Source organism: Melanotaenia boesemani, chromosome 18 (genome assembly GCF_017639745.1).
Source record: "Melanotaenia boesemani isolate fMelBoe1 chromosome 18, fMelBoe1.pri, whole genome shotgun sequence".
Classification (NCBI taxonomy): domain Eukaryota; kingdom Metazoa; phylum Chordata; class Actinopteri; order Atheriniformes; family Melanotaeniidae; genus Melanotaenia; species Melanotaenia boesemani.
Window position 1 is genome coordinate 25,257,214 of NC_055699.1, and position 18,383 is coordinate 25,275,596.

The window sequence follows — 18,383 nt, forward strand, 5'->3', positions numbered from 1 at the left end:
TATTCCCACACGGTTGTGGACGAAGCTTCTCGAGGAGTATGACTTGACAGGACCAAATTGACAGCCTCAAGAACAAAGTTGTTGCTTGCTGAAGGGACACCTGGCCAGAACTGTAGTTATTGGTGATTAGACCTGTTAGACAACACAGTAACTGCAATTATTACCTTTTTTAAAAGTTTGCATTTTCTTTTCATTGATTGTGTTGATAATTTGTTTTGTTGTATGTATGAACAAAGTACTGTTCAAGCATAACTCCTCAGAGTAACTAACATGACTAACAACTGTCCTCCTCTTCACTCAAAGCTTTCAGAAGCACAAAGCATTGGAAACCCTGCTCCGTCTGTTAACTGATCAGCCCGAAGAAGTGCTGGTCAATGTTGTAGGAGCTGTGGGAGAATTCGCTCAGATACCTGTAAACAAGGCCACCGTCCGCACATGTGGCGGCATCAAGCCGCTAGTTAATCTGCTCACTGGAACAAACCAGGTGTGTAAAACGTCATATATTTTCTTTTAATTTCAAACCATGCTCTGATGTTGATTTATGATGTATGTCCACTCTGTCACTTTACCAGGCGCTGCTTGTGAATGTCACCAAGGCCGTAGGTGCATGTGCCACAGATAAAGATAACATGGTGTAAGTCTCTGTCTCCTCTTGATCAGGCTATTTATATTTAATTCAGTTTAGCTTTATTTATATTGTATCAATTTACAATAATCATCAAAAGACATCTCTAGGCAGTTTTACAAACACAGTCCAATTCACTACAACTTATTGTATTCCAATTAAATCCACATTAGTCCAGTTTATAATAAATGTTCAAAAACCCCAAAAATAAAATTCAGTGTTTCCTTGTCCATGACAATATGCCTTGTCTTCTCTGGTCTCTGTATCACCAGTATTCTGCACCAGTGTGAACACACCATCAGCCCTCCCCCAGTGTCAGACAGTGGTAATCTTTAAGTAAAGCTTTGTGTTCTTCACATTCACTTTTTTTTTTTATTTAGCCAAGAAAAGCACAAGTCCTTTCAGATTCCTCTGATTCCCATCTGTTCTGCTCTGACACAAACAGAACTGCCACCTCAGCAATAGTGGAGGGTCTGATTTCCTTCTTTTTTTAATTAGTTCATGCATACAACCAATGAAGTCATTATTTGATTAAGCATATTAATTACTTGAAATCCTCCAACAGTTAGGAGGGACAACAGAAACAGTCTAAAGGGAAAACACCCAGTTTTGAATAAGTTTTTTTGCAAGCTGATGTAAAATATTCAACTTATTGAACAAACAAACATTATTAAAAGGGATTGCCACCTTCACCTAATAACTGACTGGGCCACCCTTAGCAGCAACAACTGCAATCAAGCATTTGTGATAACTTTAATGAGTCTTTTACTTTGCTATGGAGGAATTTTGGCCCACTTATCTTTGCAAAATTGTTGTAATTCAGCCACATTGGAGGGTTTTCAAGCATGAACCACCATTTAAAGTCATGCCACAGCATCTTACTAGGATTCAGGTCAGGACTTTAACTAGGCCACTCCAAGGTTTTCTTGTTTTTCTTCAGCCATTCAGAGGTGGACTTGCTGGTGTGTTTTGGATCATTGTCCTGCTGAAACCAAAGTTTGTTTCAGCTTGATGGCCGAACATTCTTCTTCAGAATTTTTTGGTAGACAGCAGAATCCATGGTTCCATTTATCACAGTAAGTCTTCCAGGTTCTGAAGTAGCAAAACAACCCCAGACCATCACACTACCACCACCATATATCACTGTTAGTATGATGTTCTTTTTCTGAAATGCAGTGTTACTTTTACACCAGATTTAATGGGACACACACCTTCCAAAAAGTACCATTTTTGTCTCATTAGTTCACAGAGTACCTTTCCAAGTACTTCATCAAGAACTTTTCTGGCAAAATTGAGACTATCCTTAATGTTATTTTTGCTTAGCAGTGATTTGCGTCCTGGAACTCTGCAATGCAGGCCATTTTGGCCCAGTCTCTTATGGTGGAGTCATGAACACTGACCTTAACTGAGGCAGTTGAGGCCTGCAGTTCTTTGGATGTCGTGGGGTCTTTTGTGACCTCTTGGATGAGTTGTCGCTGCACTCGTGGGGTAATTTTGGTCAGCCAGCCACTCCTGGGAAGGTTCACTACTGTTCCATGTTTTTGCCATTTGTGGATAATGGCTCTCACTGTGGTTCACTGGAGTCCCAAAGCTTTAGAAAAGACTTTATCTCAATTATTTTTTTTCTCATTCGGTCCTGAGTTTCTTTGGATCTTGGCATGATGTTTGTTTGTTTGTGGATCTTTTGGTCTACTTTACTTTTTAAGGCATGTCCTATTTAAGTGATTTCTTGATTTAGAACAGGTGTGGCAGCAATCAGGCCTAGGTTGGCTAAAGAAATTAAACTCACAGTTAAAAACAAAAACACAGTTAAGTTTTAACAAGGGAGGAAGGTACAATCACTTTTTCACACAGGCCCATGTAGGTTTGGATTTTCTTTCTCCCTTAATAATAATAACAATAAAAAACTCTGACATGTTTAAGATTCAATGGATCTTGGTAACTAAGAGCTTTATCAGGGAGCCAATGAAGACAAAAATTAAACTGAAGAAACATGATCTCTGATGGTAATTCTCATCAGAACCTTCGCTGCTAAATTTCTGCAGAATCAGATGGAGACTTTTCAGGACATTTTGGGACAGAATAATAATCAGGAATTTCAGTCATCCACTCTGAAAGGAGCAAATCCCTGGATTAGTTTTTCTGCATCAATCTGAGACAAAATGTTCCTAATTTTGGGAATATTATGTAGGTAGGTAGAAGACTGTGGTCCTAGAAATCTGTTTTATATGTGAAATAAAGGACAGATCCTGGTCAAAAATAACTGTGGTTTCTCTAATGGAAGCCAAGGTCATTCCATCCAGAGTAATTCCATAGGTAGTTTTTCAGGTCCAAGGGTTCAGACAGTACTTTAGTCGTGTTGGGGTTTAGAAGGAGAAACTTAAGACTCATACAGGTCTTTATGTCTTTAAGAAATCATTGTAATCTGACCAAGCAATTGGTTTAATCAGGCTTCAGATAAAAACAGCTGAAAATGCTAACTGTCTAATACCATTACTTAACAGAAGCATGTACAACATGAAAAGTATAGCTCCAAGCACAGAACTCTGAGGAACTCCTTGACTCACCTGGTTTGTGAGGATGACTCATTTTGTACATGAAAAAAATGCAGAATCTTTCAGATAAATATGACTTAAAAGTATGACAAAAGTCAACAGCATCATGTGAGGCATCTCTTAAATCAGGTTAGTGACTTGCCATCTCTCAATTCTCTCCAAAGACCTTTTCCTGATTGTTTATTGATGTCATATGTTTATCTTACAACTGGAGGATCTAAACACAGTATGATCAACCTGTCATGGGCTAATGCGAGAAGAAATTCATGTCTTTTTAATCAGTAATTTTGCAGGTAGGTTTCTCTTTCATCCTCAGCTTAATGACAGATTTTAAAAGCTTTGTTTATTGTACCTGCTGTGTTAATTATGGCTGTGGTTTAATTCCAAGTGTTTTACTATGGCCTTGTGGTCACTGAGCTGGTCAGACTAACATACCTAAAGCCCTGCCCTTTCTAAGACTACACGACTGGAAAAATACACTGAACCAGGGTCCATCACAGTCTTTTTTTCTTTTTTATTTTTTTCCATGTGTTTATTTAACCTCACCCTCAATTCTGCACATCATTGTGGAGCTTCCATCTGTGTCTCATTTGCTTTTACAAGGCTGTTACAGACTACAAGACCCTTCTTAATTAGCACTGGACAGAAACATAACTAAACGTCTGTGTTTATGTTGTTAGTTAGCTGCTAATGCTGTTGTATGAGCCTATTTGTTTGAAGAGAAAAACCAAGAGAGCTCAATAAAAATGAAACCCTGTCAAACCAAAGCCAGTAACTGTAGTAAACAGAGGTACATAACATCGCTCCATCATGTTTTCTGTGTTTTCTCATGTATGCATATTCAGGAAAGATCTTGTAATCTGCCGTAATTCACACGTAGCTGTAAACAGAGAACCTTTCTGTATATTTTCCAGTTATAGCTTATTTTCAGACATGTAAGCCTCAGTAGTTTGCTGAGCAATTAACATAACTCACTTTTAATTATTTCCTTCTTCAACCCAACACTACCAGAGCTGTTTTTTAGATTACCAGAGACCACTGATGTTCACACATATGATGATGATGACGTATGAAGAATACCACATAATTAGCTGCAACAGTCCTGTCAGTTAACATGACTCAATCTTACCAGAAGAATCTTTTTTTAATTCCTCACTTGATCCACACAATTCAGGTTTATTTATACCCTTAGGTAAATTTGCTTTGCAGTGATATGATGTTTATTCATATATACATATAAATTCTAGAACAAACACAACATAGAACAACACGAAGAAACCCCCAAAAAATAAAAAATAGAAAGAAAAAAATGCAAAGTGCAGTCAAAATGTCTTAAAAATACAACCTTTGTATAAAATCAAGAATAAAACCATATAAAACACCGAAACAAACACATAAGTAAATAAATAAAAAAGCCTGTGTAGAGTCAGTGAATATATAAATATATATGCAAATGAATGCTTCAGCTTGTTTAATATTATAACATAATCAGGAACAAAACTGTTTCTGTAAACAACTATCGAATCAGCGAACTGATTCAGCTCCAGCAGACTCAGTCATTTATGATGAGTTGAGCGATGTTGTGTAGGTATGAACTCTGATGGCGCGCAGGTTTATCATTTTCTTTTGTCTTGACACAAGAAGTTATAAATGTTAGCAGTTTCGTCTATCATTATCTTTAAAAGTGAAAAAGGTTTTGGCTCTAAATTATGTTTAGTTGGTTGGACGAGAGGTAAAAAAAAAAAGGTAATTTTATTAGTAAATGTTGCCGACCTCTGAGAGGTATTCCATGAAGCAGGATTAAGGGAAAGCCTCGCTTATTTTGATAAGTCTGGTTCATCAGAGTGGAAGTTCTGTTTTATCATCGTAGCTTGAATAAGGACCAGCTGTGTTACCATGGTAACTAGTTCTGTAAAGCAATCCCACTCTGGACCAGAATAACTGTCCAGCTTATTTAAGTCTCAGCTCAAAGAACGATGGGTCAAAACAGAACTCCCAAACATTATTCCATCAAATAAATAACACACTCACGCTGCTCAGGTTATGTAATAAAATAATTTAAAAATCTATTGAAGTCAGATAATAGCCTTTAATTGTTTTTAAAAATAAATAAAAACCTTAATGTTGCGAAGTTCAAACATTTTATGCAACGAATACAAACATGTTTAAGAAAAAAATCCAACTACATTTTCCATTAATTCTATTTAATTCTTTTTCATGAAAGGATACTTATTTAGGTCTGTGGTTACGAGGTCAGTGGGGTTCACTTATACCTAGCTCAGTAAAGCTAATTAATAACCTAAAATGAATTGTTGTATGTAGTCGAACTAATTCTGATATTATCTAGATTGATAATATAGGAACATAGTCACTTTTAAAGTTTATTCATCAATAAAATAAAAAGACAAGGTTGCTCATTTAGCCTAGAACATTTTATACAAAGTTTAAATAACTTTATGGAACAACAAATAACAATAAATACTTTAATTAATCCCAATAGAGAAATTTTTCTCTTCGCATTAAACCAAGCAGCAACCTCGGCCTGTAAAATGTGAAGCCTATGCAGAAGTGCAAAAAATTGCAGTTCACCCCTCATCCACTAGGGGATGGCTCTAAAACAGAGTCAATTCCCATAGACCCCCATGTTAAAAAGACCAACTTCACAGCAGAAATAAACCTGTTTAAAGCCTGGTACAAAAATCCATTTTAGAATTTATAGGTCAAGTTTGCCTTCATGACAATTGTTAGGGGGGTGAATTTCTTTCTAGCTTATCCATTTGGATGTTATTTAATCTTAAAATTCGGCATAATTAGGGCCGTGTCCTTTTGATTGACAGATTTCCAATATCCGTGGCAAGAAGGGAGAGTATAGCACAACCACAGTTTTCAGGTGGCACCTTAGCTTTAGCCCACCTACCTCCGTTAGCTAGTTAGCTACCGTTAGCTCCAGGTTAGCTCGGTTAGCTCTTAGCTACAGGCAGCTTGGAGTTTGATGGATGTCAATCATCCACCCCCACCTTTGTAGTCCCCCTCTCAGCTCCACTTCTTTGCCCATTTTTGGATTTTCCGGGAATGACAACACGTGTGACACTGCCAAGATGGCGACGGTGGTAACCGCCCAATGAGCTTCAATTCAGCTCTTCAGAAACCTACGGGTGATGTCATGGAGGCTTCTTCCATCTTTTATATACAGTCTATGCATTAAATCCATATTAACTGCAGTCCTGGTCCCTTTATTTTCAGCCTGGTGACTTGAACTCGGGTCCTTTCGATGCTAATCCACATTTCTAACCACAAGACCACCACTTGTTCACGTTATTCCCACAGGGTGAAATACATGAAAATGGATCACTTTAACACCCAACACATTCAGTGTGTTGGCATTTTCTGGCATACCCTGGTTCTGTTAATAGCTACAGCTTTGCCTGGTTTAGGTGAAAATATGTTTGTGTTCTTTGTACAGCTCTGTCAGCAGTGTTTGATCCGCTGATAAGACCGGCACTCCGATTTTGCCTTAAGTTTCGCTCATTTCATCCACTTCACTTCATTCGTTCATCCATTAGTCTGGGCTTGTTGGATATCCAGGGTGCTGCACCTTACTAGTGTGTCTTGAATCAGTAGGATCAAATAAGGCTGAGCTGCGTCCCAGGAATGACTTGAGGCTAAAATAACGGATGGTGCTAGTTTGAGTTTCACTTTTTCAGTTGAGTCTGTCTTTCTTGAGCAGCTTTCATGGAATGCCCCCCTGGTCTGGAGTAAAAGAGATAAAACTCACTTTTTGTAGGGGGAGGATGTCATCATTCATAATGGAAGAAGCTATCTGCTATAACAGTCTGGTATATAGGAATGCTGGTAAAAGAAGTGACAGTGTGGAACCAGTCGAGAGGACTAGAGGCACCTGTTTTAAAGTTATCCTTTTTTAAGGATAGTCCTATCATAAAAACCTGACAAGCATGGTGAACCAGAGATAGTGGGCAACCTTTCATCCACTACCTTCTTTGAAACAAGGGCTTTCAAGTTCACTCAACCATCTGTTTAGTCACATTCAGGTCAGTCTAGCAAATAAATCTTATTCATGACAAAGATTTAGGCCCTACCAGGCAGGACTGTTCAATAACTGACTCAAAACAAAAACACTAGTTGCCATATTTACACTATATTATCATATGTCAAATACACCAAAAACAAAACCTCTACCAGATCAGAACTCTAGAGAAAGAAAAGTGGTTAAAAAAAAACAACCAAACAAACAAACAAAAAAACCCTCCAAGACGAGCCTCCAGTCATTACGTCCCTAAGGCACATAACGATTTTTGGGCTGTTTTTGTCCCGATTTTGCCTCTTCCCGACCTCGGACAGCAAACGCCCGATCAACTTGAGATTTCCCTGTCCAATCATCATTTGGTCTGTGGTGTGTTACGAGCCGATTTATCCCGATAATCCGCTGTGAAACGGGTCATAGCCGACAACTGGGAACATTAAACATGTTTAATATTTCAGAGCTGATTTCTGCGGAACGCCGAAGACTCGTACGTTCTGACTGCGTGGATGGTGACGTGGGACGGAATGTAGCCAATCAGAGAGCGAGCTGGCTGGGGAGCAAGGAAGTAAATAAAGTCTGTGTTCACGCCGTCTCCAGTCCGTTATTTCTTTTAGTTTTGGCTTTTTCTGTTAACAATAGTCCCAAGACCACCATCATTCCCTCGTCCTATATATCCCCTTTCATGCTGTGTGTTGTGTTTTCAGGTTGTTACTACGTTTCTTCATCTTCGTTTTTTGCCGGTTGTTGCTATGTTTCTTCTTCTACATTTCAACGTTTTTCCAGTTTGTAGGACTAGATTGTAGATCAGTTGCGGGACAGCATTGTTATGTGTATGTTGTTCTGTGATTACATTTTCGGGGCACACCACACACAGTACAATCAAAACTGATTTTTTTTATCTACACGCGTTGTTGTTGTTTAGCTCATTTAAAGTTAGCAAATCAGTTTAAACACAAAAATGCACAAAAGTATCAGGGAGAGGGAAGGACAACATAAAAAACAGAGTACCCCTAACTACAAATACAACAGACAACTTGCCTAACCACAAAAACAAAAAGATACAAATCTACAACTCAACTACTTCAACATACACAGGAGAAACAAAATGGCAGCTCCTTCCTACAAGGCCAATCTAGAAACCTAAAGATAATAAAACAACTTACTAAATAACGAGTAACAATAGGTTGTAACATACAACAAAACCCTGGCAAACAGACACAACCAGAAACCTAAGGCCCACACAAAAGAAACATAGTGTAGTGGCAAAACTGGCCAAAAGGCCCAGACGTGTAGATCCTTAGGCCTTTTATAGGTCCCTCCCCGGCACTGAATGGCTGGAAGAGGCCACCACTTAGCAGGAGAAGGAGCGCCAATAAATCTGTTCATTACACAAAAATGAACCACAAAGATAAAAAGATAAAACTGATTTAATAAAAGCAGGATAAAACACAGTCATGTTTCACTCTTATCTTCTTATCTGAAAATAAGAATATTTTCTTAAACATACAGATGCTGTTAACTTTTCTTACATACAGTTTTGCAGTTCACTTATTTATTTCTAGGATTGCTTTACCTCAATGGTCTGATCTTTGATTAAAGTTTTCCTCCTGAAATTAATAATCATATCTTTTGTTTTTAAAATGCTCATTCCCTAATTGTCATGTTAACTCTGCTTATTCAAATCTACTCACAAACCAATGATCACGTTCAAGTTTTCCCTGGAATGTTTGTTTTCATTCCCAACCAGTAGACAGTGTGCGGTTAATGATGTAGCATTTCCTCCAATGAATCCTGTGTAACTACAAGAGTGAACACACGTTGTTCTTTATGCCTCCAAGGTTTGTGGTCTCCTTCTCTAATCCATCACTGTCAGCTGCAGCTTCATTGCTAATCTGTTTCATACCTGTTTCATGGGAAGATGGAGCTGTTTTGGCGGATGATATGACGCTTCACTTTTGTTTTTGGTCCTGATTTAAGAGGCCCTGCAGACTGGAATCTGATGTTATGATCCCTCTAGACTGATTTATGTGCAAACATAAGACAGATGGCGCAGGGGACGTTCCTCATGAGCGTTCACGCGTTGCCAGTCATGGAGATACTGTGATTAGGGAGTGTTTAAGTAATTATGACAGCATTCAATGTCGACCTTGTTGGTGGAAGCACACATGGAGAACACGTTACATGTTAGTTATACCAGACAACGGGTGCTCTGTGGCATAATTCTTTGACTTCTCAGAGCTTGACTGCAGTTTTGAAAACAGTCATGTATATGACATGAAATAAAGCTCATGCTTAAGTAAACTTCACTCAGACTTTATGAAATATAGAGCGACCTGTCTCTGGCTCTGTTTGGTTTGGAAGGCAGTCCTTTTTTAGCTCCGGTTTAAAAACAAGGCACCAACATGAAGTGTAAGTTTGCCACAGTGTCTATTTATAAATCCATGTATGAAGTACTATACGCTGATGTATGTGAGTTAACCTCTGGCCTCTGCTCTGCTAAACTTTTCCACGGAGGATGATTTGAGTGAGCAGACTGTGGATGGGTTTCAGAGTAGAGAAACCATGCTGAGCTATGGCGAGTTGTAATGAAAAGCCAGCACTGAAACTGATGGATGCTTTAATCCTATTTGATAGTTCAAAACAATTGTAATAAAACTAAGATATTTTGTGTGGGGGGGATATATATATATATATATATATATATATATATATATATATATATATATATATATATATATATATTTTTTTTTTTTTTTTTTTTTTTTTATTTATTTATTTATTTTTTTTTTTGGTCAAGGAGGGTGCAAATATTCTCTCATTAGATTATTTATCTCTCATAGATAGATTTATGTTTACCTCTGTGTTACATTACCTTTCCTTTTAATAAAACTAAGTAAGCACTCAGGACGTGTTGAAACTGATTTTTAGGTTGAATTCTATCCCATTCACGCTTCACGTATGACTTTTTATGCTTCATATTGCGGCACACATTTTCAATGAGTGTTGCCACACTGTTGTAACGAGCTGAATGTGTTGTATTTTTGTCTTATCTCTGAAAAAGATGACTGGATGGGAGCAGATTTTGCTCGAAAACCTTTCCATCATTGATGGAGTCTTCACTGATGTTGAAGTTACCCATGCCATGGGCACCCAGGGCACGTTCACACTGACAGTGTTTGGTCCGCTTCCATGGATAGTCTGGTTGGTTTGAACCAGTGTGAACTCAAGTGAACTTTGATTCAAATGAATGGGTCATTAACAGACTTGTGCAGCATTTGACAAGCTGTTGGAGATCCCTTTTGTTTTTAATCAGGTGTGTTACAGTAAAATTTCAATAACTGTAAAACACCGGCCCTCAAGGAGGTGATCCCTGCTATATTAAAAATGAAAAATGAGCTAATTTTTAAAAAGGATTTCCAATTCATCGTATTGTGTTATTATTTATGTATTACACAAATGTCCTAACTTCATTGGAATTGATTATGTTGAGCTGCTGCTGGCCAAGCTGATGCTCCACATTTCAGACGTACAGGCCTGATCAAAACTTAGAATAAATATATATATATATATTTAAACATGAAGTTCTGCTCTTCTCCTCTCACAGCTCCTTTTTTCTCTTCCCTCCGTCAGAATAATCAAGCAGCTTGATGGAGTCTGCCTGGTGTGGTCGCTACTGAAGAACCCTTGTGCAGATGTTCAGTCGAGTGCTGCCTGGGCCCTTTGTCCTTTCCTGGAGAATGCAAAGGTAAAGTAAAGTGCAGGGTTTTTTTCAATCCCTGTAGACACAAAGTGCATCAGTCTTCTGCATCTGCCAGGTGTCCTATCACAGAAACCCTCCAACAGCACATGAATAACCTGTAAATCAGTGGCTTGTACGAGGTTCGTGTCTTTTCAGAATAAAGGGTCATCTCACAGACAGAAATCTGCTTATATCACCACACTTGTCTCCAAAGCTCTCCCTCCAACCTGCTGCTGCTGGGAGGTTAGCAGGGGCAGAGCTGTGTCAGTGGAGGCTTACATGAACCTTGGACTAATATGAAGCAGAGAAGCCTCCTTGGCACACTGGGATTGGGGAACTGGGGAGCAGGCAGGGAGAAAGACTGAGTAATATCCTGTGGCATGGCGTCTGATTTCCTCGCTGAAAATCTCCCCTCAACATGCTACTTGTTACAGAGGCACACAATCCAGGCATAGAGCACCGGGGTCCAGGCTGCTTCTGTAAACCTACTTTTCTAATGAAAACACTGTAAATGTGTCTACATGGCTATATTTATTACACATCTCTAGATATAATGTTATATAATGTGAAATGAAACCTTCTAGGTCCCTGTCTTGAATGAAAATAAATGGTTGTTTGTGGCTGTATGAAGTCCATCGATTTAAGTTTGGCCACAATTTCAAAAGAGAAAAATCAATGGTTGACGATGATGACAAGTGATGCTTGTTTGAGGATTGCTGCATAATGCTAAATTCCCTTTATGAGTAAAGTAGGTTTCAGAATGTAAAGGATAGGACAAGACCACATGTTTGGCTATGCTGACCTGACTTTTATGAGTTGGACAACGTTACAGGATTGTAGTTTTAAAACATAATGAGCCCTATGAAGCTACAATAAGGACATAAGTTTTGTATCTTCTGTCTCAAAGTACCAGTACAAATCAAGTGTGAGAGTTGATTTTATTAATATTATTTTAATATTATTTTTGGTTTTGGTCCAGCGGTTATAAACAAAAATATAGTTTAAAATAATATTAAAGAATAACATTTAAAATTCAAGGGGAGCCCCACATCCAAAAGGCTCCTCTTGGCAGAGTAAATTAGTTCAGTACAACACGACAGCCAGACCATCATTCTGCTGTCGTGATGCTAAATTGCTGATTTGCAGAATTAATCCATGTACAAATGATTTGTGCATGTACTTGTTACATTTACAAACACAGGGATACAAAGTTACTAAACTTATATCTCTATCTTAACTCCATAGTGCTCCTCCATGCTATTGTTTCAGACCGTTAGCTTACTGTTAGAGCGCCATTAAATTAGTTCCAGCAACAGACTTAATCTTTTATTGGACCATTGCTGTTATTAGTGTAAACAGCTCGTCAGTAGTGCAGTCTGATTAAGTTTATACAAATAAACTGGATCCAAGCAGGTGTCTCGGGGGTAAAACTTTCTTTTTCCCTTTAACTGGCTGGAATTTATAGGAACAACAATTATGCATGGTAACTATATGGAGGGAGTCGGTGGGCCACAGATCCACAAATGAGAACTAACAAAGTTTGACATTGTTTGTCTGGATGTCATTGTGCCAATTCTGAGGAAAATTCATGAACATGCTTTCTAAATGATTTAACTGTGTTAGGGGGCTGCTATATATATATATATATATATATATATATATATATATATATATATGTGTGTGTATAAAACATGTGGTTTAAGTTAGCGGTTCTATTGTGGATTTATGAAAAAGCCGTGGTATAAATGTATCTACTGGATGCTTCATACCAGCCCACCTCCCCTCCCCAGACCGAAGCAGACTACAGTCAGCCTCTACAAGTTCTTAAACTGATAACCATAAAAATACCTAAAGCTAGTGGATTATTCTATGATTTCTGTTTTCCTATCAAGGAGGCAGGACCCTCCGGGGCACAAATCACAGTGTGATGCAGAAGCAGTTCAGATGGTTGCTAGATGCCACAGTGTAACTTAAAGCAGCCTGACTGCTGCAGAGAAAATGGTTACAGGTCATGCTGCTGCCATTGTGGGTTCAGTTTTCTCCCCTCAGCTTGAGATCCCACACAGCTGATAATGTGTTTTCTATTTCATTTCATCCTGGTGAAAAGGAGAGAGCGAAGCTAGTGAGAAAGGTCTTTCCGTGTTCAGCCTCATAATGCTGCAGTTTTCAGAACTGGGGGCCCGTCCAGGCCATGAAAGAGATTCTGGCTAGTCTATCGCAGCTGGTGGCTTCAGAGAGCTTCCTCTGTCGTAAGGACTCCCAGCCGGCCGTCATCAGTATTCCCCAGAAGAAGCTTCCTGTGTATCGGGGGTTAGCTTGTGACCCCCTCCCCCCTTACTGGCCTGCACGCTGCACGTGGCTCGTCCTCTGGCACAGCATCACAGGGCCCATACACCGCCTGTGGCCTGATCTCAGCTGTGTGTGCTCTGTTGGAGAGGAGAGGAGTACATCCAGCCCTCCCACAGTAGCTCTGCAGTAAAACTGTAATCAAATCTTTGACTTATTTAATAACAAAAACCAAAACTGCAAAATAAATTCTGTGATTGGTGAGATCTACATCAGGGGTTCTTAACCTTTTTGACCTTAGGCCCCAGCTTTTCCAGTTCAAAATGGTCTGGGTCCTGTTCAAATATTAACACTGTATTGGTTTAATAATAAATGAATGAAGAATGAATGAATGAATAGTATTAAATAAGTAAAGCAAATCTACTTCCAGTTTAACAGTTAATTACACAACATGACGTAATGAGACCCTGAGAATGACAACATTTATTTATTATATGTGAACCTGTACATACAACAAGATGGCGAACATGCTAAGAGTTCACGGAATAAAATCAGGCTGCAGCAGGTGCAAATTTAAAACCTCAAGCCAGGTTTGTTAACACAGGTTTTAAATCTGGTTCAAAGCTTCAAATCTAACGCCCAAGGTGGCTCTGGAGGCCCAAACGTGGGCCGTGGCTCCATGGTTAATAGTTAACTGATCTACAGTACTGTGCCATGTATCAGCCCTTGAGTTGTAGCTTGTTGTTAAACCGACCCACATTAAGCATGCTTTCTGATTTTAATTCATGATTTCATGCATTTTGGGGAAAGTTTTAGCTCTGTTTTCATTCCAGACCCGGCCACATTTAAGTATCGCTCCTCGATTACCAATACGATGAGTTGTGACTTTAAACAGTGGCCTGAAGTGCCAAGCCAGCGTCTCTGCCAGCTCTTCGGCTGTGGAAATGCCCCACAAGTGGCTCCAAGTCTTATGGTGCAGGCTGGTGCCATGAATTCAAAGCCTGAAGGCATAAGTCTGCACTGCAGGGTTTGCACTGTTTAATGTCACTTTTAAGCTCAAAATTCTATGTTTCATCATTCCTATGACAAGTTAAAGTCTCAGTACATGGGAGTGGTGACGATGATAAGCTGTTGCTTTGCATTTTAATTTGTTTTCCTTTATCTGCTTTGTTTAAATTTCCCTGCCTAACTGTGCTTTGTCCTAATTACTGGGCCCTCCTCTTTATCATTTTTGCTAAGCACCAGCTTATAACAGACTGTTTGACTGTAGGATGCAGGGGAGCTGGCGCGGTCCCTCGTCGGTGGATTGGAGGTGATCGTTAATTTACTGAAGTCAACAAACAATGAGGTGCTAACAAGCATCTGCGCTGCTATCACCAAAATAGCCAAAGACAAGGACAGCCTGGCAATCCTCACTGATCTGGAGGTCGTCCCATTGCTGGCAAAGCTGACTAATACAGTAAGACCACCTCACCAAAGACAATTAGCATTTAACATTCATGTGCATAGCAATTATTTAAATTAATTCCTCATATTATTTCTGCAAAAGTACAAATTCTGCAAATAGCACTGAGCCTCATTCACCAACATCCCCTTATGACTCTTCTTCAATTGATCCTTAAATTGTCCTTTCCATCAGATTCTGACCACAAACTTGTAGTTTTCCTCTTAGATTGATGAATAGCATCACTCGTAAGTTAAAAGGATGTGCCATCTGACCCTAAACACAGATCTGGAACACAGGAACACATCTGGTGACAGTGCTTTAATGCTCATGTGCAGGTTTTAGTTTGATCTGCAATCAATTAAATTATTTTGACTTGTTCTTGAATGAATGAAAAGTTGTTAATTTTACCCTGTAAATTATAATGTTAGGACGCGATCTGCAAGGACAGTTTAGGCCTCACTATTTATTGTAAATAACAAAATTTTTAGTTAATTCATAAAAGTTGTTTTTAGAAATCTGACAAACATTTGTATAATTTTTATGATTGAATTTTAATGAACTGAACGATAGAAAACAAGAATGCAAAGCACAACACAAAGCGTGTTCGTAGAATTCGTTCCTACCTATGAACAAATCCAGGGTACCAATGAGTGCCACAATCAAGTAGGACTAAAGCACAAATGTGTTCATAACAGCTGTTGGTGAATGAGGTCCAGTAAATGCAGATTTGAAAGACTTTTCTCTGGGATCCAGTAACCTGTTCTCCTCTCTACAGACTGATGAACGCCTCCGTCGCCACTTAGCTGAGGCCATCTGCCAATGCTGTGTATGGGGCAAGAATAGGAAGAGCTTTCGTGTGGCTGGAGCTGTGGTACCCCTGACTCGTTACCTAAAATCAGAAGACGGGTTAGTCCTCAACAGCACAGTCATGGCCCTGTACGAGCTCTCCAAAGACCCCCACAACTGCATCATCATTCATGAGAAAGGAGCAGTCCAGGTCGGTTGCATTACTGCTGTTGGCTTCCTGGGTTCTTATTATTTTTTATAAATTTATTTATTTTTAAGGTAATTTACAAACTATCTTGTAGTTTATTTGGTTGCTTTTGAAACTAAATTCAGCATAATTGCATTGAGGAAACTGCTTTGGTCTCCTGATGTGTGAAAAACAGTAATAAAGCTGTGACTATTTTCAGAGCTTTGGACCTACGAAGCAGAAACAAAGTGGGTTTTATTCGGCGGCGGAAACATGACTCCACTTTCAAGCCGTCATGGGAATTCAGAAAAGCAAACAGCTCAGTGTGTGCAAAGTGCCATTTCTACGGTACAGCCTGAGATGCCATCACAAAGGGCTGTAGCTGGGGGTAACAGTTACTAAGGGCTATTCCTGGACATCAGTGTAGAATGCAGCAGCGATACGCTTCAGGCCAAGGAGTCAAAACCATTCAAAACTAAAAACAGTTTTGTTTGTTTATGGGCTCATCTGGATTACATCCACCAGTGGTGTTTTTTCATAAAGGAATAAACGTAGTTTTGTCCAACATCAGAGCCTGTCAGGATATTTTCATGCTCACCTACACAGGCTGTTTATGTTTGTCTCTTATAGTGATGCAGAGAATTCACGTACATGTATGCTTCAGCATTTCAGGGAATTCTACTCTATTCTCTAATTTAATCATGTTTTACAGAAAGACTTTCACATGAGAAATCTTTTTTGTGGCCACTGGTGTGTTAAACCGCCTCCCTAAATAACAACTGTGATATAAATTATAAATTGCCATTGCAGCCAAATATTTTTTTCCCATGTTCATTAAATGGTGCACTTTAGCTTGATGTGCTGCTACAGTGCATGTGGTTTAACACTCGCCATAATTGGTTAGTTGGACTGAACATTGGGTGTTCCAAAAGAGTTATGTCCAATTTGCAAAAGTCATTAAGATGAATGCTTTTTGTAGTGTGAGCCATGACAAGACTGGGCAAGCCTTTTTTCTTTTTTTTTTCTCAGTTTTTATGTCTATATTTGACATTCTAGTTTTTGAGTACGTGCGTGTTCAAATTCAAGACATACCACCCTTTTTAATCTGTCTCCATGTTTGCCTTTATTAATGTACCAGTTAAGAATTGCAACACGACTCCATAATGTATTTTTGGACTTTTAAAGAGCTTAATTACCAAGGGCCACGTAACTGCACCAGCATTGCATTTGTTTCTAATCTCAGACATGGAAACACAGCACAGTCAGCCTCATTGTTCTGTCTGGCTTTGGTCTGAGCCAGTCTGGACGGGGGATGCTGATACTTACCTGCCTGACCTCAGAGGAATTGTTACAGAGAGAGCTTGTCCATATCTGTTAAGCTAGAACAGAAACATTAGTTTTTTAACATATTTGTAAGTGTAAGGACAAGTACGTGTACAAATAAAATCTACAAGTTCGGATTAATTCTGCAAGTTTTAAATTATAAGTCAGTTTTACAAGTATAAGACATTTGTCCCACATTATACACACTTACTCAAGAACCAGTCATATTTGTCTAATCCCTAACCATGACTCCATAAAGGTAAATCAGTTATGATAAATAAAATGTTTACAAACTTCAGCAGAATTAGCTGTTTTTATAATATCCCATAAGAAAACTTTGAGTTTCCATTAGGGGTGTTGAATTTAATCATTTTTCACCATGCATTGCAAACGTGGACGATTCTGCATCGACGCAGCGATAAAATGTAGCACAGTCTCCCAAGAAGACGAGGCTGAATTTGTTTTAAAACCTTTACTTAGGAAAACTGTAAAACTAAGCAAACATACTGAAAATGCATCAGTATCTCACTGGAAATAGATTCATTGCTTCAGTGAAATCAGTCACATTACACATCAAAAAAATTTTATTGTTTTTTTTTTTTTTACTTGCAGAATTAATCCGTATTTGTAGATTTGATTTGTACCTTTTACTTGTTAGATTTATAAATAAAAACACAAGTTACAAAAAACTTACGTCCCTATTGTAGCTCCATAGACTCCACCACCAAGCTTGCACCTTTAACACTGTGCTTTATGATATGCAGGAAGCTGTTAGGAGGAATGTGTTAAAACAATATGTTGTGGATGGATTGCAGAGGGTTTATTTAGGGCTGATGCAGGTTCCACGTCTAATTTACAGCGCTGCGTAAATTCTGAGCTGCCTCTTGTATTATTGCAACTGTATTTCAAAGAGTTTTTCTGTGCTGCTGAGAAGCTCTGAAAACATGTTCAGCCATGTGCAGTATACAGTTTCAGAAAGAGTAAAGGCCTTTCCGTCTCTAAAGCTGTTTTAGAAAGCAGCATTTCTCCCCCTGCACACTTACCGGTGCACGGCCTGGTCCCTGAAGATTCACAGGGGAAATTAGGCGTCCAAACGAATGTGTTTTGTGCTGGAAAACGCATTAGATAACTGTCCCAGTGTTTTTATTCTACTATGACCATAACATCAATTTTGTCCACTAATATTTTTATGCTGGGAGTTTTAAAACTTGAGCCATGAATCAGTTCAGTCTCATATCAAAAACAAGCCTCCGTCTGTCTTTTGATTTTACTGGTTAAACATTTCAGATCAGATCTTTCCTTATTCAATAAAAAGAACCGAGGAGCTGTCTCTCAGAGGAAATAGACTGGCCTCTTGGTTTGATTTGACATCTACTCTTAGTATCTCACACTT

At 38.8% G+C, this 18,383-nt stretch overlaps 1 protein-coding gene across 7 annotated transcripts in view; it reads left to right on the forward strand.

Moving 5' to 3' along the window:
- odad2 (outer dynein arm docking complex subunit 2) overlaps positions 1-18,383 on the forward strand; it is a 68,090-nt gene that overhangs the window by 46,134 nt on the left and 3,573 nt on the right. For all 7 annotated transcript variants that reach the window (XM_041969082.1, XM_041969084.1, XM_041969085.1 and 4 more), the window contains 5 exons: positions 304-484; positions 573-634; positions 10,853-10,967; positions 14,518-14,706; positions 15,470-15,691. In XM_041969082.1, coding sequence (XP_041825016.1) covers positions 304-484; positions 573-634; positions 10,853-10,967; positions 14,518-14,706; positions 15,470-15,691 — 769 coding nt within the window. The remainder of the gene's footprint in view (positions 1-303; positions 485-572; positions 635-10,852; positions 10,968-14,517; positions 14,707-15,469; positions 15,692-18,383) is intronic.